Source organism: Centroberyx affinis, unplaced genomic scaffold, assembly GCF_046629955.1.
Source record: "Centroberyx affinis isolate AG114_WGS23_722 - 3 ecotype Tasmania unplaced genomic scaffold, CSIRO-AGI_Caff_v1 ptg007379l_1, whole genome shotgun sequence".
Lineage (NCBI taxonomy): Eukaryota > Metazoa > Chordata > Actinopteri > Beryciformes > Berycidae > Centroberyx > Centroberyx affinis.
Window position 1 is genome coordinate 1 of NW_027283722.1, and position 25,603 is coordinate 25,603.

The 25,603-nt window shown below is 43.2% G+C and overlaps 2 protein-coding genes across 2 annotated transcripts; both read left to right on the forward strand.

The window, feature by feature from the left end:
- Nucleotides 1-64: 64 nt before the first annotated feature.
- LOC139639532 (pleckstrin homology domain-containing family A member 2-like) lies at nucleotides 65-3,534 on the forward strand (the record flags this gene model as incomplete). Its single annotated transcript, XM_071513644.1, has 4 exons — nucleotides 65-135; nucleotides 282-345; nucleotides 1,438-1,515; nucleotides 1,679-3,534. Coding segments are annotated over 4 exons (651 nt in total), but the record flags the coding sequence as incomplete, so codon positions are not given.
- A 7,886-nt stretch (nucleotides 3,535-11,420) lies between these two features.
- LOC139639534 (T-box transcription factor TBX5-like) lies at nucleotides 11,421-21,395 on the forward strand. The gene is made up of 8 exons (XM_071513649.1): nucleotides 11,421-11,570; nucleotides 12,106-12,200; nucleotides 12,514-12,633; nucleotides 14,703-14,850; nucleotides 16,335-16,487; nucleotides 18,745-18,836; nucleotides 20,052-20,305; nucleotides 20,806-21,395. The coding sequence occupies exons 1-8, from the start codon at nucleotides 11,430-11,432 to the stop codon at nucleotides 21,393-21,395; spliced, it is 1,593 nt and encodes a 530-aa protein (XP_071369750.1). The 5' UTR covers nucleotides 11,421-11,429.
- Nucleotides 21,396-25,603: the final 4,208 nt, after the last annotated feature.

A 25,603-nucleotide genomic window follows, 5' to 3' on the forward strand; every position in this document is an offset into this window, starting at 1 on the left:
CTTGCCGAATGTGTTAAACACGTCCCATGTCTGAATCATACCTTTGTGCCTGTGTATGTGGCAGGATAAGGAGCCTCTCAGAGCCATTCCACTGCGGGACATTCAGAAAGTCCATGAATGTCTGGTCAAATCTGGGTGAGTCCAACTCGCCTCTCAAATTCTATCTCTCTCTACCTCTCTAGTTATCTCTCAACCTTCCTCCATCTATCTCCCTCTTTAGCCCTCCCCGTAGTCACCTGTGTGTTTCAGATGTATAATAATCCACTATCTGTGTCCATCAGGGATCTGTTGATGAGAGACAACCTCTTTGAGATCATCACCAGCTCCCGAACCTTCTATGTTCAGGTACAATCCCTCCCTCCTGTCATGCCAACCAATCAGAGGCTTCGTTCATCATGAGTTTCAAAAGCTGTACTGATAGAACGTAGCCTTAATGGGGGGAATGCCCTCTTGCCCATGGTCATAGCACTCAAGTATTTTTTGATACATGAGCTCAAGTGAGTGCGAACATTGATTAAATACAAGGTAGTTTGCTAAATGGAAGGCAGTGAGACCAGAGAAGTGTGTGTGTGTTGGTGTATGTTTCCTTATGTTTCAGATGTTTTCTCTCAATGCTCTGTTGCTGATGTGTGGCACTGGCTCATTTTTAGGAGCACAAAACGGTTGTTTTTGTGAAATGGGCAAAGCCATCTGTTACCATAACAACAATAACATCCTGTTCCTTCCCCTGGGAGAACAGCTGACTGAGAAGACTGGGGTCAGATCAGATGGGAAGTGCTGAGAGGGAGAGCGAGAGCGGGAGAGAGTGTGTGTGAGTGTGTGTGTGTGAGTGTGGGTATGCATACATGTGTTTATGTCCATGCATGAAAGAAAGACTAAAAGGAAGCATGGCAACTGAAAAAAATAACAGTTATACCAAAAAAAACCCCAGAAAAAACAGAGATGAAAGAATCTGTGCCATAATGCAAGTAGAGTAGGAAACCAGTCTGAAAATTAACTGAAACTAAAGTGAAATTGAAATCAAAATTTAAAATATGATTAGAAATTATAGAAATGATCATAGTTAATGCCTACATTTGTACAATACCTGTATACTTATTAACTTATTAACTAATATTTTTGTAATTCTAGAGTTGTAATGCCTATACATATACAGTATAATATACTATTATTGTAAACCATTATATCCTGTGGATATTGCCTTTTCTAGGCCATATATAAGGCTCATTTCTGTATCAATGGAATGCGTAAGACCGAATGTCCTGCTGAACATGCTGAATGAAAAACTGCTGCCATTTTTTTTTTTTAAATAAACAAACTTGAATATAAAATAAATAATAGAAAATGTAAGACTATAATAGCTGATGTGCCTGCAAAAATGTTTGCATACATGCCAGCCTGCTGGGCTTTATCCTCCTGGTAACCTTGCCTCTACAGACAGACTCTCCGGAGGAGATGCATGGCTGGATCAGGGACATTGAGATGAAGATCCAGGACTTCAGAGGCCCTTCTAAGGTAAACCTGCAGTCCTTCCTCTTTCTTCTCTGCTAAGGCACCAACTTTATCGTGAACGAACCACCAACTTTATTCCCTAGCTATCTTCTGACTACACTTTCTTGAAGGAGAAGTGAAAGCTCCATGTCATTCTCTCTCTTTCCATTTCTCTCTCTTATTGCAGGGTTTTCCATTTAAACGTGCATCCTCCCTCTACCGAAGTCAGAATGCCTGCTCTGCATCCCGCGGCCAACAGGCCGATGAGCGGAGACCAACGCTGGTCAAGTCCTGCTCCGTGGCTCCAGGCTGGCAGCCTTGGACCCCTGTGCCCCAACGCGAGGCCTCTCTCCTGGACACAGAGGATGAAGATAGCCCTTTCAGCTCCTTGCCCACCCTGCCTTCTCTCTCCTCCTCATCCACCTCGTCCTCCACCTCTTCCTCCTCCAACTCCCTCTCTGCCCCGACTCCTTGCCCTAGCGTGCCCCCTCCACCTTCAACCGGCGGCCTAGGCGTCTTGACGGCCAGCGTGCGTCGGAGGCACCGCTCCCAGCCGCAGCCCCACACGGACTGCAGCTTCCCCTTCAGCCTGGATGATGACGGCATCCGCACCACAGACGTCTAGGTGCAATGAAGTCTGTCTGAAACCGTTGGCATCTGCTTTTTAAGATGAATGTGACTGGTAAGAATAGTATTTCCTCCCAATGAAGTGACAATGTGACCACCAACCTCAATGCCATGACCTGCTATTGGGGCCCCCTGCTGGGCGCATAGGGTAACTGCTGGCCTCATCGCTGTGTTGCAGGTGAGGAATGGTCCAGTTGGAAGTGGATCAAGAGGACAACAGTGTTAAGTGTTTGACAAGACTGTGAAAGGCTATGAAGGTGGGGTTTTTTTGTGCAACTTCCTATGAAAACTTGAATGATCTTGATGTTGATTAGTAATTAGTCGGTTGTTCTTGCAGACTCACAATTTATGGTACATGCCCTAAAATCTATGTCCACTGTGCACACACTTGGCTCCTATGAGCGATTAATCTCATGACATCAAAAACATCAACAGAGGGTACTGAGGGTTTACTTCTGCTAGAAGTATTTCAAAGCATTTGTTCACATTAGCACAGATAGGTTATTATATTATAGCTTATGTTCACAAGGTACATTTGAATGATTTTTTTTTAATGCAAATTTAGGTTCAGTGTCCGCCTGCCTCTGTAGAGAATCCTAATCCCCCCCAGTGTTTTTCACTCCTGCTCCTGGAGACGCACATGATGTGAAAGCTGTTCTTCCAGCCTAACATCAGCACACCTTTTATTAATATTTAACAAGCATTTTATTACCACAATCTAATCAGATGTCTGGGGGAAAGGGCTGGAGCAATAGCTGTAGCGCCTGTAGGTCTCAGGTTGAACCAGGAGGAACAAACGGTAAATGCACTCACATGCCAACTGACTGAAGGCTCCTCTGTTGTTATAGCCGGTACAGATAGAGATGAATCAGCAGTAACGTCATGCATTTATGTTCTCACAATGTTTTAGATAGGAGCTTATAAAGCTTGGCTTGGAGATCAATCATCAGTAAACTGTGACTCCTCTCTTGGCTAGTAACAGGTACCATAACAATACAACAGTGTTTAGATGGTGCCACTGTAGAATGTACTACCAGTATCAAAGTAATGGAACAGCTCATCAGCTGGTTGACAGGTTTGTAAATGTGATTATGATCTGTTGTTGCAGCATTTTGTGGGAAAACGTGTCTTAATTGCTTTGTGGTATTTTATTGTAATTTCGCACTTTGCTTTTCTCATTTTTACTTGCGTGTTTTTTTGTGTGGTACATCACAGCTGTTTCACAACAGATATTACAGGTTCCTCTGAAACACCTCCGATACCTTAGGCTGTTACACCAGTAATCTTACTCGTCTCAGGTTCACCTCAACACTTCATTGATGTGGTACCATGTTCCATGCTTAACTTCCGTTTTCTCAAGCTATCTGCACTTGCCTGCCTGCATACAATTTTAATTTGCTTTCTTGTACATTAAATGATGCTTTTTAGCTGTCTTGTTTGGGTTCTTTTGGAGAAATTTTAAAGTTCCTTTCTTTTTCCAGTAATAACTGTGCAGTAGAGCTTCACGCCATCTAGTGGCGTGTCAGTCAAGCCTCACTTAACAGAACGCAGTCCACAAAATGAAGTTTGGAGAGTTTTCAAAGTAATCTTTTGATGGAAGTGATGAATTAAGACGTTCAGGTTTTTATCACCTTTTTTCTCTAAAGGGCAAAATGGCTTACTGGGAGGCAGGCGGAGGGTCAAGGCCAACCTATTTGGCCTTTAATACTGCCACCCCTAAACGCATGCACACTGTGTACACACAAACACAAGCGTGCGTGCACACACAAACACAAACGCCCATCTAGTGCCCAGAGGTTGTGTTAAGCGAAGTGTTTCACACGTCCGATGCAAAGGTCCATTAGGGAAAGTGCCTTAAACTCTGTCCTGACCTCCGTCCACTTCCCGGTCTGCCTCCCAGTGCAGCTGTGTGGCTGCAGGACCAGCTAGAGCAAAAGGTCTCTACAGAACAGTTTAAACTGTGTGGGTCGGTAAAAGGCCCTTAGTGCCCATGAAATGTCAGCTGTGCTGAAATGAGTTTTCAGTCTGTTAAAGACAGAGCTCCTCTAGGTACTGAGAGGAATCCAAGCAGAAACACGTGGCTGGACCAGTGGGAATGGAGAGGGGGAGAGAGGAAATTTTGGAGGGGGGTGAGGTTAAGGAAAGAGAAAACAATGATCTATATGGGCGGCAGGCCCATGGGGAACCAGATGTATTTGCACCAAACAAACTCCACATTGAGCACTTTTGGCCATGGTGCGTGCAAATAAAACTCGCTAAACTTGTGAGGCTTTGGCACACTGATCTGAAGCCTCCTTTCAAAATTAGCCAGTGTGATGGACTTATGATCGACTGTAGCTGGAGTTTCTCAGGCTGTGTGTGTGTCTGTGCACAGAGATGCATGTGTAAAATGGCTAAAGAGGAAGAGTCTAAAAGAGGGGGAAAGCGTATAAGCCTTCAAGGTTGCTTTTTCTGTCTGTGTGTCTGCACATACATCATATTGAGGATGTAAAGGTCACCTATTAAATAACACCTCAGTTTGATGCCTGTGAGTGACAGGCTGCTCCGAGGGCAGACAGCGAAAGGCCGGTCCCCTAAATGTTAATGTTCCCACATGGATGCCTTTGCACCAGGCTGTTCTAACCCTCAGTGGCTGTTTCTGATGGCATTGCACTCTCATGGTTTAAAATGTAACCCCAAGAAATAGTCATGCCCGAGGAGCCAGTTGTACGTCCTTTTCTTGCCATACAAAATGCGTATGGGCTTGGGCATACACATGGCATGGTTTGTTTTTCTCTTTTGGAGGACTTTACTACATTGACTTCATTGCTCTGTTCTCATTGTTGCTGTTATTTGCTTGCTTGCTGAAGAAAACCACTAGAGGGAGCTGCAAGACTCGGCACAAGTCGGCCCACTGTGCCACTCTGTGTGTCAGTGTGAAGACAGTGCATCAAGGGCATGGAAGAGTTCAATGTATATGCTTGTATAAATTATACACTCAACTCTATAGGGCATAAAGAGAATGCTCACCTTTCAGCCAAATTGCCATTGATGTGTATAGGGAGGTACTATAGTATATAAACCTCCTCAATTACCACTAAACCAGAAGGAAGGAAGAATTCACAACATTAAATACACTGAGCATTGATTTTAAAGAAGAGCATAACATTGCTCCAAGCCTCTAGAAAGTACTGAGTCTCCCTAACATGTGTAATATGAAGTCATATTAATGTGGAGCAGGTTTTCCTTCATCTGGACTCGGAGGCCCTGTCTGGACCACTGCCAAACCCCCCAACCTCTGTGTTCCCACATCAGACCACGTTACAAACTGGAGGCGGGGGGGTTGGAATGTATTTTGCCCTGTGTGATGTGATTGTTTGCAGAGAAATGGGTTGACCTTGCCCTCTAATGCCACACACACACGCACACACTCATTCTGGTCAGGCTGAAGGTGTGTGAGACAGACCTGCTGAGTGCAGGAGGTCTGGGACCCCTTCACCACTTCCTCCAGACAGAGAACAGAGGAACCAGTCAGCTGAAGCCAGGATGGGACAATAATGAGCAGTCCAGCCACAGCCACCTCATTTCAGGTATTATTAAAACCTTCGCCTCTCACTTTTTTTGTACTATTCTCCCTATAAGCCATACAACTGAAGGATAAGGCCATATGAGGAGTTTCATTACAAAAAGCTATACCCTTTTTGGGAATGATCTTCATTACTCAATATGTCAAGATGCAGATGATTATATCCTCAAAAATCTTACTTTTTTGCAAGTAAAAGTCTTCAGATAAACACTAACCTGAATAATAATTCCATCGTGTTTGTTACCTTGATGCCAGATATAATTTTGAGTAAAAGTGTCCTGTTTTCAAATTTCATATGCCTCATTTTGGAATGAAGATTTTCATATAATTCAAGGATAAGCCCATGTAACTCAACTATAAGGCAAATAAACACTCAAATCATATTTATGGTATATATTGGTATGATTTTTTTTTTTTACAAAGTATTCTACAGAATTATTTTACCTAGCCTGCCTTACCTTCCACATGAAAATCGTTGAATGGTTATATGATGAATTACTAACATTGTGTTGGTTGATACAATATAATCAAGGTGTCTATCTTTCTGTGGTGAACAGCAGGGAGGTGGTCGGATGTCAGAATTGTAACCTCACGTGAAACAAGGACAAGCCCATTCAGAATCAGAGTTAAAATCAGTCGCTTTCTTCAATATATTTTTGTTATTATTGAGCACGAGGGGAGGACGGGCTAGGTGTCGCATGGGAAAATTTCCTCAGGGGCAATAACTCTGAAACGAAAACATTTAGAGCAAAAAGTCAAATAATATAGGCCTAATTGTTTGCCAGGCTACCGATGTTGGGTCAAAAGCCCAGATCAATCGACTCTTTGATGACGACAATTTGGTGCTTTTGATTCCCAAAATGAAAAAATTTTAAATCTTGGCATTTTTGTTGTTAATGTTTGGTAGAAGAAATCAGGTGAATTGTGCGGCATGCAGGCAACATAGGCTTATTATTTTAGACTAAACATTTGGAAATCTTAAACTTTTTATTGAATTTTTCAGAAATATTGCATAACAACACAAACCGACGTTTCTGTGCTGAACCTAAAATTGTATCTTTTTCGGGAACTGGACAACGTGTAATATCACTCTATAGACTGTCATTTGGATGTAGGCTACATAAAAAAATATATTTTAGAGAATACGAAAAGTGATCATAACATCTTCATATCAGCTTTACATTAACTTTCATCTGTGTAGAGAAGTAATCATTGTCAAGGAATCACTGATTTTTTCTGAGCCACGGGTTAGCGCTGCCCGGTATGAAGGTGCAGCCTGACGAGACTGACTCCAACTCGGTTTTTATTTCAGAATAATAATTTTGATTTACACATGGAACCCTTCTAAACTAGTTATTTTGTTTATTTCTCAAAGGCGCAGTTTGTCTCCCAGTGGCAATTTACTCGAACTGTGAAAATATGCCCCACTAAAGCAAACTGTAGGCTGATAAAGTTTAGAGAAATTTTAGACAACACTTTAATGTATGCTATATTGTTTTTGTTTTTTTTACTAGAGAATCGGGATTTGCAATTCTGAGAAATAGCCGACATAAAAAATGTTGAGCAAAACGTAATACAGGTTTTGTTCGCTGGGATGGCTCATATTTGGCATATATGGCTCTATGAAGGCATATATGATTACAGATTTTTTAATCTGCGAAGTTGTCTTTAGCCATCCTTTGTAGAATAAAATATGCTTTAGGTCCCGTCTGTTTGTTACTGTTTGTTTGTTAATGGAAAGAATCAAGTCACTGAACTGTATAGGCCATAAAACGGCTCGAGTAGGCCTAAGCTATAGTCCAACAAAACCTAGGCTACTTTAAACAAATGTAATTTATGTGATAAACAAAATGTAATCCTGGTAAACTGGTAGCGAAGTCTATCGACATTGTTAAATAGACCTACATTGACTTTATTAGCTTTTACAACAATTCACAATATTATTTTCCTGTATTTTCAATAGTTAGGCTAATTACTTAGCAAAAACTTTCGGTTCAACAAAGTCCACGTTTTGACGTGTTGTTCAAATAGATCTGTGCATTTCTGCAACTAATGAACTTCTAATATGCCTGATTGAGATCGTTTCAAAAAAGACAAACAGTAGGCTAAATAATTGGAAATTAACTTGATTAATTAGGCTACATTTTTGAATTGCGTTACCCAACCTCCCTCACTCTCTCTCTCTGTGTATTTTAAGATATCGCCTTAAAGACGGCAGATTATTGGGGACACATACCTGCTTTAACTTTTGTGTGTGTGTGTGTGTGTGTGTGTGTGTGTGTGTGTGTGTGAGAGAGAGAGAGAGAGAGAGAGAGCGAGAGAGAAAGAGAGAGAGAGCGTGTTTGTGTGTGTGCGTGTGTGGAAGTGAGCATACCTTTGTAGGCCTGTTTGTATCAGAGGAGGTCGGAAACTTCATGGGTGTATTTTGCGATGCCATTTGATGCGTCACTCTCACACACTTTCGCACGCACACACACACACACACTCTCTCTCTCTCTCTCTCTCTCTCTCTCTCTCTCTCTCACTCTCTCTCTCTCTCACACACACACACACACACACACACACACACACACATACACACACACACACACACACACACACACACCGGCACAACTCCATTCTCCCAGTGGCAGCGCGCCCTCACTGCAACACTCAGTTGTCTTGCTGTAATCGGTGCTTTGCTCTGCAGGAGAGGCTGCGCGCTGCGCTCCCGGTCCGACAACCGGAGGTCTGTCAACGGATGATTTAACATTTAAATACGGTAAGTCCTGCAAATAAGTTTGATTTATGAGACTGGGGATAGGCTCATACAGATGCGCAGACAACGATACATTCTTGCACGGAACACGGCGCATTTTACGCACAACTATTCCCAAGATACAATATTTCATTACAGATAGGGCAATAGACTACAATTTTAAAATCCATATGTATCGATACAGTATTTCAGGTCTAATATCTACGGTTATGTTTCAGTTCAATACCTACAGATTGCTACATTTTTTTCCGACAACATTTCAGATCATACACCTGCTAAATTCATCTCCGATAAACTACGCGAGCCGATATGCAATGTAATATTCAACCCAGACCCATATCGTGTAGATTAAATTAAAATAATAAGAATGTTTTTTTAGGCTGCTGGCTTTGCCACGGCACAGTCTTGGATTTAGCTGCTGTGGCAGCATGAATGAACTAGCGGGGAAACGAGAGGACATGACGACTGTAGAAACAGAAATCGGTAGCCTAACGGAGGGATCCGGCGTGCTGACCTCGCTGTGACCTCTTCAACTTTCAACTCCGGATGACTGCGCGCCTCCGGTTATCTGGATCTACTATAATCCAGTCAAAGCGACGCGCGCTCACGCCGGTGTTGTTGTAGGCCTCCGGTGCCTGAACCGATAACATAGTGTGTGTGTGTGTGTGTGTGTGTGTGTGTGTGTGTGGCGCGCGTTCACCAATAACCTATAGTGGCCCTGATGTGAGATTATGGGCTTGCATGCCTTATGGAATGCACGATAAACCAAATCCACATTAGGCTGTACTGTGCGTGTCAGTGTTGGGTGGTAACGCGTTATAACGCATTACAGTTGTGTTATTACTTACCCAGAAAGGAGTGGTGCAAGGAATCACTATTTCAGTTTCAGTAATAACATTACACTTGTCAATAAAAATAAGACGTTACTTTTGCTATCATTCATAAATATCAGATTAGAGTTGAATTATCCCAAAACTATATATTCCACCCCTATTCATTTTCATCATAATTTGGCCTAGTCTTCCTCTCCCACTAAGTTTACTTAGATGAGAAATGGCAGAAGAGTTTTCTTAATCTGGGTGTAAATATTCCCACTACTCTGATTTTATCAAGCAAAAGGATGACAAAAACATTGGAGAGGGAGTGGAGAGGGAACTCTGTGTTTGAAGGTATAGGAGGAGGCAAGTTTTGGGTGTAACAGAAAAAAAATCCTAATATCACGTTGATGAGAAGTGTAAGGGATTGTTGCTGCAGGGACAAATAACCCAAGTAAAACAATAATAGTAGTTTAGAAAAATAAATCATCCAACGTGTGTGAGAGAGAGTGTGTGAGCGCACGCGTGCGTGTGTGTGATTGGCCAGTATCACGGCTATCATTTGGGCTCCAGATACCGACGCACCGTGCAGGCCTATAAGAGGAGAGGAGGGAGGGGAAGGGGGAGGGGAGTATCCGAGGCGGACTTGACTCCATTTGTAATGAAGAATCTGATGAGTGGGGTTCAGATCAGGGTTGGCGCTGAGTCTGAGAGGATAATAAGGACAGGACTGGAGTAAATGAGGAAAAAAATACAGCTGCTTTGAGAGGATCTCAGCCTTACTGTAGCCGACAGCTTCCCGGTGGAGACGGGAGGGAGCGGAGCGACGAGCCGCTCTCTGTCTCTCTCTCTCCGGTCTCTCTGGACAGCAAGCGGGGAAACAGCGGAGCGCAAACAAGCCGATGATGCTTCACCGTTACACAGGCAGCATGGTGGATCTTTGAAAGCCGATACTGGATCATTTGGATAGTTGGATTTTTTTTTTTTTTAAAGCAAGCTACAAAAACACGCTCGGCCACCCGATACTGAACACACACACACACACGCGCGCGCGCAGCAGGATGACCGTGCTTTCTGCAGGGAGAACAGCGCAGCGTATTTGAGGTAAAGGCCTGTGGAGAGACCATCCGAAACAAACCAACACACGGACAACAGCCACAGGCTTTGATTTGCTTCTTTTGATGTCAGCAACATGGAAGAGGGAACTGCTTCAATTTTCATATATAGCCTACTAATAACACCAAACTGCACTATTTCAACTGTTGACACACAACTGTGAAACTTCAATTCTCTATATGCATACGGTTTGAAAAATAAATAAGGATACTAATGTAATCAATAATATTTCCTAACATCACTGTAGTTATAACAGTCTAAAATCTTGAATGTAAATATTAAATTTGGCTATGGCATGAAATGGTAAGCTGTAAAACAATGTTAAAGTTCATTATGCCTGTTGCCTGTTTAATCTCTTTTTCAGTGGAAGTGTAGTCCTGTAATTAAGTGTCTACATTTATTATAATAATGTGAATCTGTAAATTTGCATAAAGTGGAGACTATAAGGTTTGTTTCGCTCTTCACCAAAACCTTATCAAGTGCACATATGCTCACAGTGTAGACTAACATAAACCGCCTCTTTGTGTAGACTATAGCCTAACAAAGACAATACCACACCAAATCTCAATATTGTCCAATATTCCTTTTTTTTTTTTTAGTTAACATCATCAGATCAGTGTTTTGTCCTGTCCATTACAACTCTTTAAATATTAAATCAGTGTATTAATCATAGAGCTGAGTTCCCTTATTGTCTTTTATTTGCCTAAACCACCAAAGACAAACTACAAACTACATGCTTCAAAATAAATTACATTTCCGTGCCATGAATTGATATGAAATGTTCCCTGACAGCTATCCAGCTGTCAAATAGCCCTGCTCATTGTTATGAATCAAGAATCAATATCCTATCAAATGTTTTACACAGAAAGCGTGTGTGTGTGTGTGTGTGTGTGTGTGTGTGTGTGTGTGTGTAGGCTATGTGTGTGTCTCTGTGCGTCTGTGTGTGTGTGTGTTTGTGGGAATGCGCCCACGACAAACCTTATCCACATAAACTAAATCCATGTAACATTGCGCGCGTGTGTGTGTGTGTGTGTGTGTGTGTGTGTGTCAGTGGGACATGGCAAACGGCGGGGACCCATTCGGCCTTCCAGAGCGCCCGGACTCGGACTGCATGGATTCCCCAAAAGAGACCAAACAGGAAAATCACACACAAGCCTTAAACTCTCCAACTTCACCACAGACAGCGTCTAACCAGCAGGTACAGTACAGGCCCACTATGAATTCATACTGAAATTATTATATTGAATTATTGATTTCAAATTAATTATCTAACTTGCACAGCAGTCAGATTTATTTGCCCCAGGAATTAATTCACAAGGACTTTGCTGATGCAATCCGGACCGTAGAGGAACTCTCACCAGAGACAAAATATTCACGTCATTATTTAATAATTGTCCTGCGTTTTTTTTTATGTACTATTGATTATATTTTAAATTATCTAATTCCCATTTGAAATATACAAATCACTGACGTGCAATGTGCATCCAGGTCTGAATAAAATGTATTTAAGAAAAAAAAAAAAGTACTATATATATGATCATTGATCATATATATATATATATATAGTGGAGGTTTTTTTTCCAACAGTTAGCGTCCTATAATTAGATTTTTACTTCATTTACTTCAAGAAGAATTCCTCTTCATTTCTAGTAAGCACTGGTGCTTACTGGTGCTTAAGCACTGGTGCTTACTAGGTTCTTATTAGGTGCTTATTATTATATGTTCTGATGCAGGGGATGGAAGGAATCAAAGTTTTCCTTCATGAAAGGGAACTTTGGACAAAGTTTGATGAAGTTGGAACTGAAATGATCATCACCAAGGCTGGAAGGTAAGGGAATAACTTGTATTATTGATTAAATACACTTTTGATTGCAGCTGTTTTGATTCATTTGGTGTTAATGAAGCCATGTCTCATAGTCCCACGCAGTCTTTGAAGACCTGCTTGATGAAATGGATTAATTGCTATTTAAGAATGTGCAGGTCTACTCCTACAGTATTTCATGTAGCCAGACCCCAGGGTGTGTTTTGCCTCAGAGGAACTCATAGATCTATATTTTTATCCCATGCATTTTTTTTTATAATCTGAAGCTCTGTGTATTGGAAAGACAATATTGACTTTTTCCCTGACTATGTTCCTATAGGAGGATGTTCCCCAGTTACAAAGTGAAGGTCACAGGACTCAACGCTAAAACAAAGTACATCCTCCTCATGGACATTGTACCCGGGGATGACCACCGCTACAAATTCGCAGACAACAAATGGTTCGTATATACAGTTAAATGCCAAAATGTCGAATATACCAAACTCTCATACCCTGCTCAGTTGAAATTTATGGAATCAAAATGTAAATCTTGTATAAATTGGTCTTAACTGGTGAAGATTACAGTTAGGACTATAGGCCTATACTGGAGGTCAGCTGTTTCATGTAGACATTCTTGTTTCTGTTTATTATTAATATTAGATGTAACCGGCCCTGTAAAAGTAAAAGTCAAAGCAGGGAATGCATAGTCGTATGACGTGAATGGTATATGCTAAATTAAAAGGAGGAGAAACTACGACCTCCATTACGCAACCACAAATAAAACAAAAACAATTATGCTTTCAGAAAAAAAAAAATCTAAAAGTTCACATCCTCGTCACTTGGGCTGTATCCATTTGATACCACTTCCTATGATGTATAGGAAGCATGTATATAATTTACATGAGACAGATTTGGGTTATGTCAGCCTAAAAATGCGGGTAGCATAACCTTTAGGTTTATACTCTAGTCTGCAAATAAAAGATAGGTAAACTCAGTTAGTGTGGGTTCAACCTCCACTACATCCAAACCAACCGCGGTCCTTACATTAAACCTAGGAGTTTTGTAGCAGGTCTAATGCTCAGAGGCCGAGGCCGGGGTCCTTCTTGGAGCCTGGGATGGCCTAGTTCTCCGTGTTTGCCCCTGTCTCTGCCCGCCGGTTTAGTCTCAGTGGGAAGGGTTCACCGGGCGGACAGACGGTGCAGACTGGATTAGCGCGTCCCATTCAAGTGCATGTTATACTGAGAGGAAGCCTAAATCCGAACAGACTACTCACTGTAGTCCTACCGAGATTCATCAATGTTCCCCCTTTTCAACCCACGTCTGCCTCAGAAATTTGGTATTACAATGTAACGGGCTGGAAACAGGCGCTGTGGATAAACTGCTCTGACAGAAAGTCCTGGGTCTGTGCGCAATTTAGGCGCTCTGATGTTTTGACAGAAATACAAGCCGGTGCGCAATTTTAAGAGCTAAGAAATTCAATTTTTTGATTGTGCTCCTCTACAACAGGTTAGTTATTTGTTGCCTGTCTGTCAAAATACAGGCCTGGGCAGCCCATTAAATAAAACGTCATTAAGTCATTTTAGTTTTTATAATTGTTAGCTTCATGTTTGTTTGCCAGGTCACGTCAGTTGGTATTCACGCCTCTCAGTCTCCAAATGCAGGCCAGACTAGTTTTTAAGACTTCTCAGAGCCGAAATAGCCTATAAAACCCTATAACATATCCTCTGTGCGCAGGCTATGTCAGGACTGCAAGGTTTTCCTCATTCTTTAGTTCTGGACTATATGTTATCCCACTAAAGCCTATTGTAACGTTATGAAACAGATATTTCCGGCCCTCAGTTTTTTGGCTTAGACGTGTTGGAGGCCGGTGGAACACAAACGCACACCTGTAACCTCATAACAGTTCATTTAAATATCAATGCGCTAATGGAAACCACCACTGAAACAGGTAGCCTAGCCTTCTTCTTCTGTGCCACCAAGCAGCCACTTTCTTTAGCTCCTGCTGTTTCAGAACGGACAAACTAATATTTAATTATTAGCCTATTAATTATAAATAAAACATTTCTTGAACATTTGTGTTGTTCTTGTTATTGTAGTGATGTGTCACCGCCGTTTCATAAGCTCAATAAGCCACTCCAGGCCGTGATTTAGAGTAGGCTAATTTTACAACAGCTAAGAGGGTTTTATGCTCCCTAACAACAATAGCCTGCCTCTTAGCTCTTCTAAAATCACCTAGGCCTTTTTCTTAATTTTAGATGAGACCCAGTTTATATCTAATAGTCTAGGCTATGTGTAATTTAGTGTGCGCCGATTCATCCATGCTCCAGCTGTGTATAAAAACATTGTATAAAACTACAGTGCATTATGAATCCGTCTAATTATAGCGCCAGATAGGCCACAGCCGGCGGCAGCAGGCCTTCTGCGCCGCGGGGAGCCGGGAACGAGTGCACGGCCGGGTCAGACGAACCTGTGACCCATTGTGTGCCAATGTCCGACCATTTTCCGAACTGTTGCATTTCTTTGCCGTAGGTCGGTAACGGGAAAGGCAGAGCCTGCGATGCCCGGAAGGCTCTATGTCCATCCAGACTCTCCCGCCACCGGGGCGCACTGGAGCCGCCAGCTCGTTTCTTTCCAGAAGCTCAAACTCACCAACAACCACCTGGACCCCTTCGGACATGTGAGCTTGACTCCTTAATATTGTTGGTGAAGAGTATTTTTGTCTTTATATGGATAAAACAAGAAAAAGGTCTTGTACTTGGCCTATAGGCCTACAGCTGACTTGAACTGAAAATCCCCAAGTTAAAATTACCCTGACTTCCTGAAAATGTATTAAACCATATTCATAAGACTATTTTTTCTGAAATAAAAACAGACATTGTCTCATTTGAAAGATGATATACGCCCATGTTAAGAGCGAATGAAATGAAATTGGTCTATTGGCTAGTAAATAGCCATATTATGCATTTTAAATAAATAATCTTGAGTGATGTTGTTCATTTAAGAAGAGTGATTACACAAACTATGGTTACCCAGCTTTCATCAGGCAGGCATAACCCGAGGATCCCATTCACTTCTGCCTTCAGCTGGCAGCGCGTGCAGCTCACTCTCCTGAATACATCACAACAGTGCGACTATAACTCACCAAACATCACAACACAGCACAAATCACCAGGGCAGCACGGCCACACATCACAGCCTTTACAGAGCGGGGAGACATTCCCGCCGTCCCACGTTTCCTTGGTGCAACACCAGTCAGCGCACGTGAACACGGGAATAGCCTAAATCCTTACACGCTGTATTTCAAAGGGTGCAGTGAACTGTACGGCACGAGAGCAGGTGAGCGTTTCTGTGTGGTGTGCGTGTATGGTGTGTGTGTGTGTGTGTGTGTGTGTGTGTGTGTGTGTGTGTGTGTGTGTGTGTGTGTGCACAGGAGCAAACAGAGAAAAGTCTTCCCAGGCTCTCTGTCTGTATTGTTTGGGTCCGTTAAATTAGAGGTAATGATTTCAGTGACTCTCGAGACCATTAGCTAATGTATGTCACCGGTGGACACGTCATTACGATTAAACTGAGCTCCCTGGATAAACACACGCGCACGTACACACATGCGCGCGCGCACCCAGCGCACCGTGATCCAATTAAAGCCATTGTGTTTTCAGTATTATGGGAAATAGTTTCAGTTAGGCTATTGTGAGTGCGCTGCCTTTGCCATCAGTGGGAGTCTCACCGAGTACGTATCAAATTTATAAACACAGGGCTGCAGATTATTTTTCATAGCAAGTGTCTCCAATCCAGCCTCCAGCGGTGATGTAAATAAAAATATAGCTAAACATATAGGCTAGGACAACAGCCAACAAAAACAGTTAGGCCTTTTAGCTATTTTCAAAAAAAGTAGGCTTATTAATTTATGTTTTTTTGCCCTTCAAATGCCATTTCTTTGTACAGGACTAACTTAAACCAGTTTGATCCTACTTACTAATAGCGTATATGTAGCCTATACTATAGATTTATGTCCCAAAGATTTATGTCAGCCTGAAAGGTGGGCAACCTGAGTTTGTTAACCCTGCGCTTGGTCCCTGGTCTCCAGTCCGGGTCCCATCTGCTGGAGGGTTTTTGGAAACAACGCAGGTCTGTCAAGTCTCACCTTCTAAATCTCTCCTGCAGATAATATTGAACTCCATGCACAAATACCAGCCTCGCCTCCATATCGTCAAGGCGGACGAGAACAACGGATTTGGCTCGAAAAACACCGCTTTCTGCACCCACGTCTTCTCCGAGACTGCCTTCATCGCCGTAACATCCTACCAGAACCACAAGGTAGGCCATTATCATGAAACTATCCTATAATAGGCTAAGTTTTAGAAGGACAATACACAAGTGTCACAGCAAGACTAGGCCTAAAACTCTCCTATGGACTATTATAGGAATTATATAATAGGCCTGCTTATTAGCCTATAGGAAATAATCCTATTGTAATGATACCATAGGAGGTTAAAAATGCCATAAAGTACGACAAGGTCACTAGGTTCACTAAGAAACAGATACAGGTCAAGTCCCTATATTATAGGAATATTATTTTGGCTTCACAGAAATGGCGTTTGAATTGAAAGCGTGTAAGTGCTCTTAGACAGTATGAAATTATTGGCTACCTCGTAGTTGCTCTAACAATTATGGAAATGGTTCGCAAATGCCCATGAGTGCATATTCAGATCTGTTATTCTGTCAGCTTCGCGACCATTTAAATAAGTGTATTATTAAGGTTTTCATTCGGTCACTGCTCACAGTCAAACTGGTCGGTTCACTCTCTCTCCCACACACGCACGCACGCACGCACGCACGCACGCACGCACACACACACACACACACACACACACACACACACACCGGACACACACAAGTAGGCTATGCACATTCTCTTTTTGTTTGTATTACTGACTGTATTTTGTATCCAGAAAGTCAATTTGCATCTTCATTGTTTATGTGTCCTTACTCTGTATTTGTAAACATAGACAAAAATAAATCATCCAAGTGTGTGTGTGTGCGTGTGTGCATGTGCGTGTGTGTGTGTGTGTGTGTGTGTGCGTGTGCGCGTGCGCGTGTGTGTGCGTGTGTGTGTGTGGTGTGTGAGTGGTCGGTTGGTGTGTGAGTGTTGGTCTAATGACCTGTTTCTTTCCCTTGATCTTCCCTGATGTAGTTTCCGTTTAGCAGAAAGACAGATTGCTGAAGCCTTAAGCCACTCCGCTAATTAACTTTTCTCGAGACAGGCACAATTTGATCACATTTCATAACGAATAATAAATAAAAAGTAAATTATAATGTGAAACCCAAATGTTTCTACCAAGTTTTGGAATTGTTTTATGTAATTGCTATGCTTATTTTTTAGACGTCTTGTTCATAAAACATTTAATTCAGAACAAGATTAAAGGCCTAAAATCCACACACTGTCTACTATCTACAACAGTCTTAATAATGCTTTATTGTGTTGCTAGTTGTGAAGAAATTATCATATATCAGCCCCAACAAAGAGAAAGTATTTTTTCCCATCCAATCAGTCATCATGGAACATTAGTTTATATAATCAACAAATATTTAATTTAATTTAATTTAATTTAATTTAATTTAATTGTTATCTTTGTTATGTAATGTTATGTAATCTTAATTAAATAAAATTCTATAATAATACTAATTGCATTATTATTATTATTATTATTATTATTATTATTATTATTATTATTATTATAACAACAACAACAACAACAATAATAATAATAATAATAACGACAAGCATTGAATTACATTTTGGAGCATTTCAAAATTATTATGAATTTATTTAGATACTACTTTTGTGCAAAATTAAATGTGTTTATTGTATGAACAAAAACAACAACAACTTTGCACCCCTATCACAATAATCCCATAATAACAAATAGTATATGGTAATGCGAGGCTACACTAATTCCAACATTCCTACACAGAAATTAAGAATGTTGAGCCAGGGGTTTGATAAGGCTGTCAGCATCATCGGCCCTTCAAAGTTTGTTTAGACCTGAGCTCGTGTCAGATCTCAAGTCCACTTGCAAGCTGCATGATGGACGTGGTCTTTAGCCAAATGAAATCCGTCAAAACACGAACGCTTCCCTCCATGACATCACTGAGAAAAGTTTGAAGACTTAACATCAAAGCTTCCAACTTTGGACCACTAAAAGCTTTGGCCTGAAATCCTTAAACCTGGCGACTGTTTAGGTAAACAGTTTATTCTGTGTCAGCTGGCGAGAACACTGTCCACTCCGTTAGAAACGTCAGCGGCTGAGGAATGTTGGAGGTCCAGAGCTGCAGTGGGGCTGCTTTCAACATCTGCAATGTCCTGCAGTGCCTCTTACTATGTAGTAAATAGTAAACCATTGACTTAAAGTCAATGAAAACAACAATGCACACAAGTGCATTCAGGTGTGTGTGTGTGTGTGTGTGTGTTTATGTGTGTGTTTGTTTGGGCATGTGCATGTGTTTTGCTGCACATGCTTGTGTCTCTCCCCATGTCTGACTTAAAGGTATGGCATGTTTTGTCCTTTTTTAGATAACGCAGTTGAAGATAGAGAATAATCCCTTTGCTAAGGGCTTCAGAGGCAGCGACGACATGGAACTGCACCGCATGGCCAAGCTACAGGGGTGAGCACAGCTTTGCCCGTGTGTGTCCATGTGTGTGTGTCCAGTGCGTGTGTGTGGGCGTTTGTAAGAAACAAAGTCTATTTTTCTCTCTCTCCCTCCTCACTCTCTCTCCCTCCCTCTTTCTCTCCCCCCCCCCCCCCCTCTCTCTTGCTGGGGGGAGGGTTGTTATGATGGCGTACATATGGTCTAAGACATGAGTGTGTGTGAGCTGAGCCAAGAGGTATAGAGATCTCAGCCATTGTCACCTGAAGGTTGATCTTAGCCTGAATACCCATTCTGATCATGCAGCACTTTCCCGCTCTGCAGAACACCAGACACAGACATCAGCCACCAGTTTCTGTGGCAAATTGATAGATAGATGATATCAAGTTGCTGCTGGTCTATTAGGCTGTCGCTGCTGATCAGCTGGTAGCCCTACATGGTGTCTGTTTGCGTGTCAACCTAATCTCTGTTCAAGCGCTGTTGTGTCAGGCAGTTTAGGGATTTCGGCGAGCCAATGGGAGAGACTGTTACTGAGCGAGGCAGAAAGGAGGGCAGGGGAAAGGGGAGGGAGGAGGAGGGAGAGATGGGAGTTTTAAAGCAGCTCGCCCGTGTTATCGTGCTGTTGTGGCTGTTGAGGGTGAGAAGAGGAGAGGAGAGGAGGGGAGAGATGAGGAGAGGAGAGGAGGGAGAGGAGAGGAGAGGAGAGGAGAGGAGAGGAGAGGAGAGGAGAGGAGAGGAGAGGAGAGGAGAGTCTATCTGAAGTGACATATACGGCTGGATGTTTATTTTTAGAGCAGCGAATTATCTCACAACAGCACAGTGTGTGTGTGCGTGTGTGTGTGTGCGTGTGTGTGTGTATGTGTCACTAGCACAGCGAGAGACAGAGAGATGTGGCCTGCTGTCCCCTACATACCACAGAGTTCACCAGGGGGGCAGTGTGTGCAGGCAGAGAGAGAGAGAGACAGTCCAGAATTGAAAGGATGGAGAATGGCTAAGTAGACTTGAAAGAAAAAGAAGAAAAAATGAGAATGAAAACAATACACCAGACCAACGTGAATCCCACAGAAATACAAAGTGAGGAAAGGCAACAATATGCAAAATACCCGAGGCCATAACAAAGTCGACAAACCACCGCTCAAGCAAGAGTCACATGGTCAACTGTTGCCTTTGCTGTGGTTCTCAACCCACCTCTCTCTCTCTCTCGCTGTCTCTCTCTCTCTCATCCTTCCTCAGTAAGGACTACCCAGTGGTCCCTCGCAGCACAGTCCGTCAGAGGGTGTGCTCCAGTGGGAGTCCCTTCAGCGGGGAGGGGCGGGGTCTGCGGGGCTCCCCCGAGGCTGTCGGCTCCCCCTACGCCTGTGAGAACGGCCTGAGCAGCAGCAGTCCCCATGAGCTGCTGACTGCTCCGCCAGCCGCCTACGCCCTTCCTCATCCTCACCTGCAACACAGCCAGCCGCCGCAGGTTTACCACTGCACCAAGAGAAAAGGTAGGGTGACTCCACGAGCCGCTGCACTGTTTAAGAGACCCTTCGAAAATACACTTATACACCGTTTCAGTCTCAAGCTGTAAAAACAAGAAGGAATGCCTTTTGGTAACTCCCTGACACAGCAGCACAGACAAAGTAGTGAACTCTGACACCAGGCGATGCTATTTATTTTCATACTACAGGCTATTTTATTTGATTGACCAGAAGAAGCCTGGAAGTTTCAAATATTATTATTTTAATTTATGTATTATTCTTATTTTTTCACAACAGAATTTCACAAAAAAATTAAATAGGATGATTTGTATATTAGAAATAAATGTGTATTTTCTTATTTTATAAATCATTTTGTGATTAGCCAAAGTCATTTTGTCACTGTTACACACACCCCCAGGGACCCAACTACACGCTGAGAATCAATGTTATATTTTCTCTCTGTCTCTGTCGCTCTCTCTCTGTCTCTCTCTCTCTCTCTCCTTCTCTTTCTCGCTCTGTCTCTACAGTGGAGGAGAACTGTCCTTCAGCAGACCGCCAGCACCCGTACAAGAAACCCTTCACTGGGAGTTCGCCAAGTGAGGGCGAGTCTTACTACCACCCCTCCTCCTACCCCCCTCCCCCTCCACCCGGTCTGCCCCCCAACCCTCCTCCAGGTCTCACCGATTCCCCCTACAGCTCAGACATGGGACAGCGTCAGGCGTGCATGTTCGCCGGCTCGGAGCCCAGACTGGATGACCTCAGCTGTACATCCTGGTCCTACGCCTGCCCTCTGCCCCCTGCCATGACCCCGATGGAGCCCTACCCACCTTACACCCCGCACCCTCCCTACAGCTCCAGCCCCCAGGGCTCTCGGCTCAGCGCCATAGCCCACCAGAGTTCTCCACCGCTGGGCGAGCCCATCCCTCACGACCCCTACCAGAGCCAGAGCTCTGGACCGCCGCGTCAGAGCTCCCAAAACATCCACAGCAGGCAGCTCAGCCCCCCGCTCAGAGAGTATCCTCGCTACACCCCCAACCTGTCTCCTCCTCTCTACCACACACTTGAGACGCACACACACATCAGGGGCGGGGTCCCAGAGTGGAGCGCAGCCTCCTAATTGGACCAGAGTGTATCGATGAAAGACTGATTAGCGGATGGAGATTTTACGACTCAAATTCAAACAACCCCTCTTTCTGCTCTTCTGAAAGATGCTGCACCATATAGGGACTAAATATGATATTACCATTGTAACATAATTGTGAATCGTGTGATCTTGTGCTGTGTGAAGAGGTTTCTTCTGCTAGTCATGTTTCTCCCCCGTGTTGGAAGGAGCTGCGGATTGTTACAGACTGACTTGGACATTCAAACTCCAGCTCCAGAGGTTAAAAAAAGACAATAGCCCAGAGGTGCGTGGTTGGCTGGAGAGTAACCCGTTCCAAGCAGCACAATGAACATCAAAGCTGTACTTCATCGTGTTTCCCTACCCCAAAGACCGGTGTCGTCCAAATGTTTGCACTGTGAGCCCTGTCAGGCCAGACCATGAAAAGTACTGGGCTGTTTTCCTGTCTCAATGACTCCCAGTCTCTGCATTGTGACGGATGTAAATTGTGACCCACCATCAGACAAGCAGTAACATTTACTGACCAAAATAATCTCAGCTTTCACAGTAGAGCCCGAGGGAGACATTTTTCTCTTTAGCGGAGCAAAGCACAGCTCCTTGCTCAGTCTCATTGAAGGAGAAAGGCATGAGTTGTCTGTGTGTGTGTGTGTGTGTGTGTGTGTGTGTGTGTGTGTGTGTGTGTATGTATAGCCTATGTCAGCTCAGCTCAAGACTGCTATGAGTTAATTCCCAGTGAGACAGGCAGTAGTAGCTGCAGGCACTGCACCATAGAGATAAACAGTTTGTTTAGACCATGCTACAGGCTGAGGGACCTGTAAAAACTATTTCTACTGCACTCTGGGTAACTGCACAACTCAGCGTCACACAGCTGTCACCAATGTCCTCTCAGTCACCCCCAACTGACCATTCAGCATTCTCCTTTCAGTGAGGGCCAACCAATCAGCACGGCCTTCTCATTCATCCCTAGCTGACCAGTCAGAACCAGAAATTCAGCACTTTTTTTTGTGCTAGCCCATTTTTGTTTGTTAATGAATTATTCATAAGTCCAGTGTTGATCCTTGACATGAGAGGATTGCTCAGAAAACACAAACACAAAGAAACACATTGCTGTAAATGTGATAATGTTGCTGCTTCAACTGGTTTTAACACTCATATTGGTCGCTTATTTTAAATCTAAATCGGCCCCACTGTCCTGCCCCAAAGGCATTGTTCCTGTAAAACATTTTATTATTTTTATTTCCCTGCATATGTAACAGATTTGAGCAACATTGCCTTCCACCTCTTAGCTATAAAAAAGGTTTGTGGTTCCTACTGTGCAAAACAGAAACTGAGAATTTGCTTTATTTTGGTGTAATCAAGCTGTTTTCTTCTATTTCTGGCCAGGAGTTTTATATGCAGTAACATGAGAGAAGGTGCTCTAACAGTTAGCCATTACAAACCATCAGTATGCAGAGGTAGAATCGTTCCTCATCATTCCTTGATATGTATTTGATTTGTATGTGTGTGTGTGTGTGTGCGTGTGTGTGTGTGTGTGCGTGTGTGTGTGTGTGTGTGTGTGTGTGTGTGTGTGTGTGTGTGTGTGTGTGTGTGTGTATGTGTGTGTGTGTGTGTGTGTGTGTGTTTGTGTGTGTAACAGTGGGATCTAAAGAGCTCTCTTTTGTTTGGGAAATGTTTGTGTTTTATAGTATTGTTTCTGCCAATAGTATTTATTACTCTAGATTTGTAAAGATTAGTTTGTTGTAAAATTGTGAAACGAGACAGTATTGTTTGAAGTTATTTGTTTCTCATTGAAGGTTTGTTTCTGATGTCACCCTCCATTTCCAAGTGGTGATAAATAGTTGTGATAAACAAACAAAATTTTCTGTTCTATGGGAATAAAAACAGATTTATATACAGAAATGAAAATAAATTTTAGAGAATTTTGAGTAAGTCAATTTGTTGTAGTGTTCTTCTTTGTGGTTAGGCAAAACACAGCACAGGCAAATAATTGACATTCCCACTGGGTTATTTAAAGTGCATTCAACACCTTATGAGTGCAAATGCTTAAGTGCAGTGCTGTTTATCAGTTTCAGTGCATGTGTCAATATAAAGGAACTGATAACCAGGACAGCCCGCTCCTTTTCCGTAACTTCTACTCAAAATGTGTCCAATAATCCCATTCACCACTGTAGATCTAGGTTGTTTCATGTGTAAAAGTGTGTGCTATGTCATCTTATCAAGTATAAGGGACCTCTGTGTCCTCTCCTTATCCGAGTCCTTTCTCTCACCCACCCAGCGAAGAACCCCCGCCCCCCCTACCCCCCACCCCCCGAGTGCTGTGGGTGCTGGGGTGCTGGGGTGCTGTGCATACCTTGTCCGCCTCGTCTTATCTCTGACAGGTTGTTTGGCATCTCCAGTCTCCACCAGCTGGACCCCCTCACTGACAACCTGTTGCCCAGAGAGGGGAGGGGTCTGCTGGGATGGGGTGGGGTGTGTTGGTGGTCCCCCCTCCTCTCTTTAACTCCCCCTCCAACCCAAACCACCATTACCCAGGACAGACTCAGATACACACATGCAGACATGCTCCTGCCCTCCCTTTTCCCTCCCAACGTCTCATGTTTCTGTTTCTCCCATGGTAAAAACTAACCTCTCACTCCTCACACCTGCTTATTTTGATACAACAAATCAATGTAGCCCACAGAGATTTATTTGCAAGGGATTTTAATCATTCATCTTCCAGATTTATCCAGAGTATTTTCATTCTATTGCCTAGTTATGTGTCTGCCAGAAGTTGTCAGATCTCTCTCTCTCTTTCTCTCCCTCTATTTTTCTCTCTTTTTTCCTTTCTCTCTCTCTCATGCACCGTGAGGTCAGAGGTTAAGCAGGCAGCTCTTCAGAGGGTCTGTTCCTCCTTAACCCTTTGTCTCCAGACAAACAGAGCGCCGGGAGAAGCAAGGGGGATAAGAAGAGAGAGAGAGAGAGAGAGAGAGAGAGAGAGAGAGAGAGAGAGGTCCCAGGGGCCTCCGACTCTGAAGATGGATTGCATCGTTTCATGCTTGCATGTACAGTAACAGCGCTCTGTGATGACTTCTGTATGGTTGGGAGTTAGTTGGGAAAATAAAGCTTTTGGTAAAGTGGTAAAGTAATATTAAACACACAGCAAATGTGTGTGCGTGGTGTGTGAGTGTGTGTGTGTGTGTATAAAGGAGCTTAATTCATCAGTAGAGGACTTTCTCAGACACACTGGTCCGACAGTAGATTGATGATCCTTTGTGATCAAAGAGCCTAAGTGGTGCTTATCGTTATCTCCCCGACCCCCCCCACCAAACCCCCCAACACCCCCGCAAACCCCCCAACACCCCCCCATCACCCCCTCAGCCCCCCAACCCCACCCCACCCGCCTCCTCCTGCTCCATATTCTCCTTTTCTCATCCCTCCCTAATTTACTCGTTGATGGTGCTTCCTAACACAGACTGAGAGAAAGAAATACAGACAGGAAGACAGACAGACAACCACACACACATACACACACACACACACACACGCGCACACACACACACACACATTTCTGTTTTTGTTGTGTGCATAAGCACATAAGACACCGCAAGTTTAGAGAGACAGACTGACATTTTTAAATGTCATTCATTTGGCCTGCAGACCTAAATTTTCATGCAGTGCCTAAACTGGGACTGGGGCTGAGGTCGCCTCAACCTTTATTTAAACCAGGAAGTTCTTTGAGAGGAACAGGGCTTGTGTTTCTGCACCGTTTTATGTTGGTGGCGTTCTAAAGCTACTAACTGTCCAACTGTGCAGAACGATTTCTCTAGGAAAACAAGCTGTTTTTTAAAAAGACATTCGAGACTGATTCAAAGCTGATTTGATTATAATCTGAACTGCTGCATCTATTGGTTTGAATATATAAATGTGTAGTTTGGACTCTCTTGCAGGACACTGAGAGGCATTTGTGTGATGTTCTAGCATTAGTGATGCCATTTTGTGGGGAATAAGTGGTCTGAGATGGAGTGTAATTGGTAAAGTTAATTATCTTTCCTCTCCAGCGGTCTGATGGTTCTCTGGTCTCATGGGCAGTGGAGGAGGGCAGCATCGTCCTTTTCTGACTAGCAGGACACCGGTAAAACAGCTTTGACACTGGAGTGCCATAGAGAAAAGAGAAAGCTTCTGCACACGTAGATCCATGCAATTTTTGTTTAAAAAGTTCAGCAATT

Coding starts and splice junctions, on each gene's coding strand:
- LOC139639534 (XM_071513649.1), top strand. CDS start 11,430: ATGGCAAACGGCGGGGACCCATTCGGCCTTCCAGAGCGCCCGGACTCG. Junction 12,634..14,702: donor AAATTCGCAGACAACAAATG/GTTCGTATATAC, acceptor TCTTTGCCGTAG/GTCGGTAACGGGAAAGGCAG. Junction 20,306..20,805: donor CCACTGCACCAAGAGAAAAG/GTAGGGTGACTC, acceptor CTGTCTCTACAG/TGGAGGAGAACTGTCCTTCA.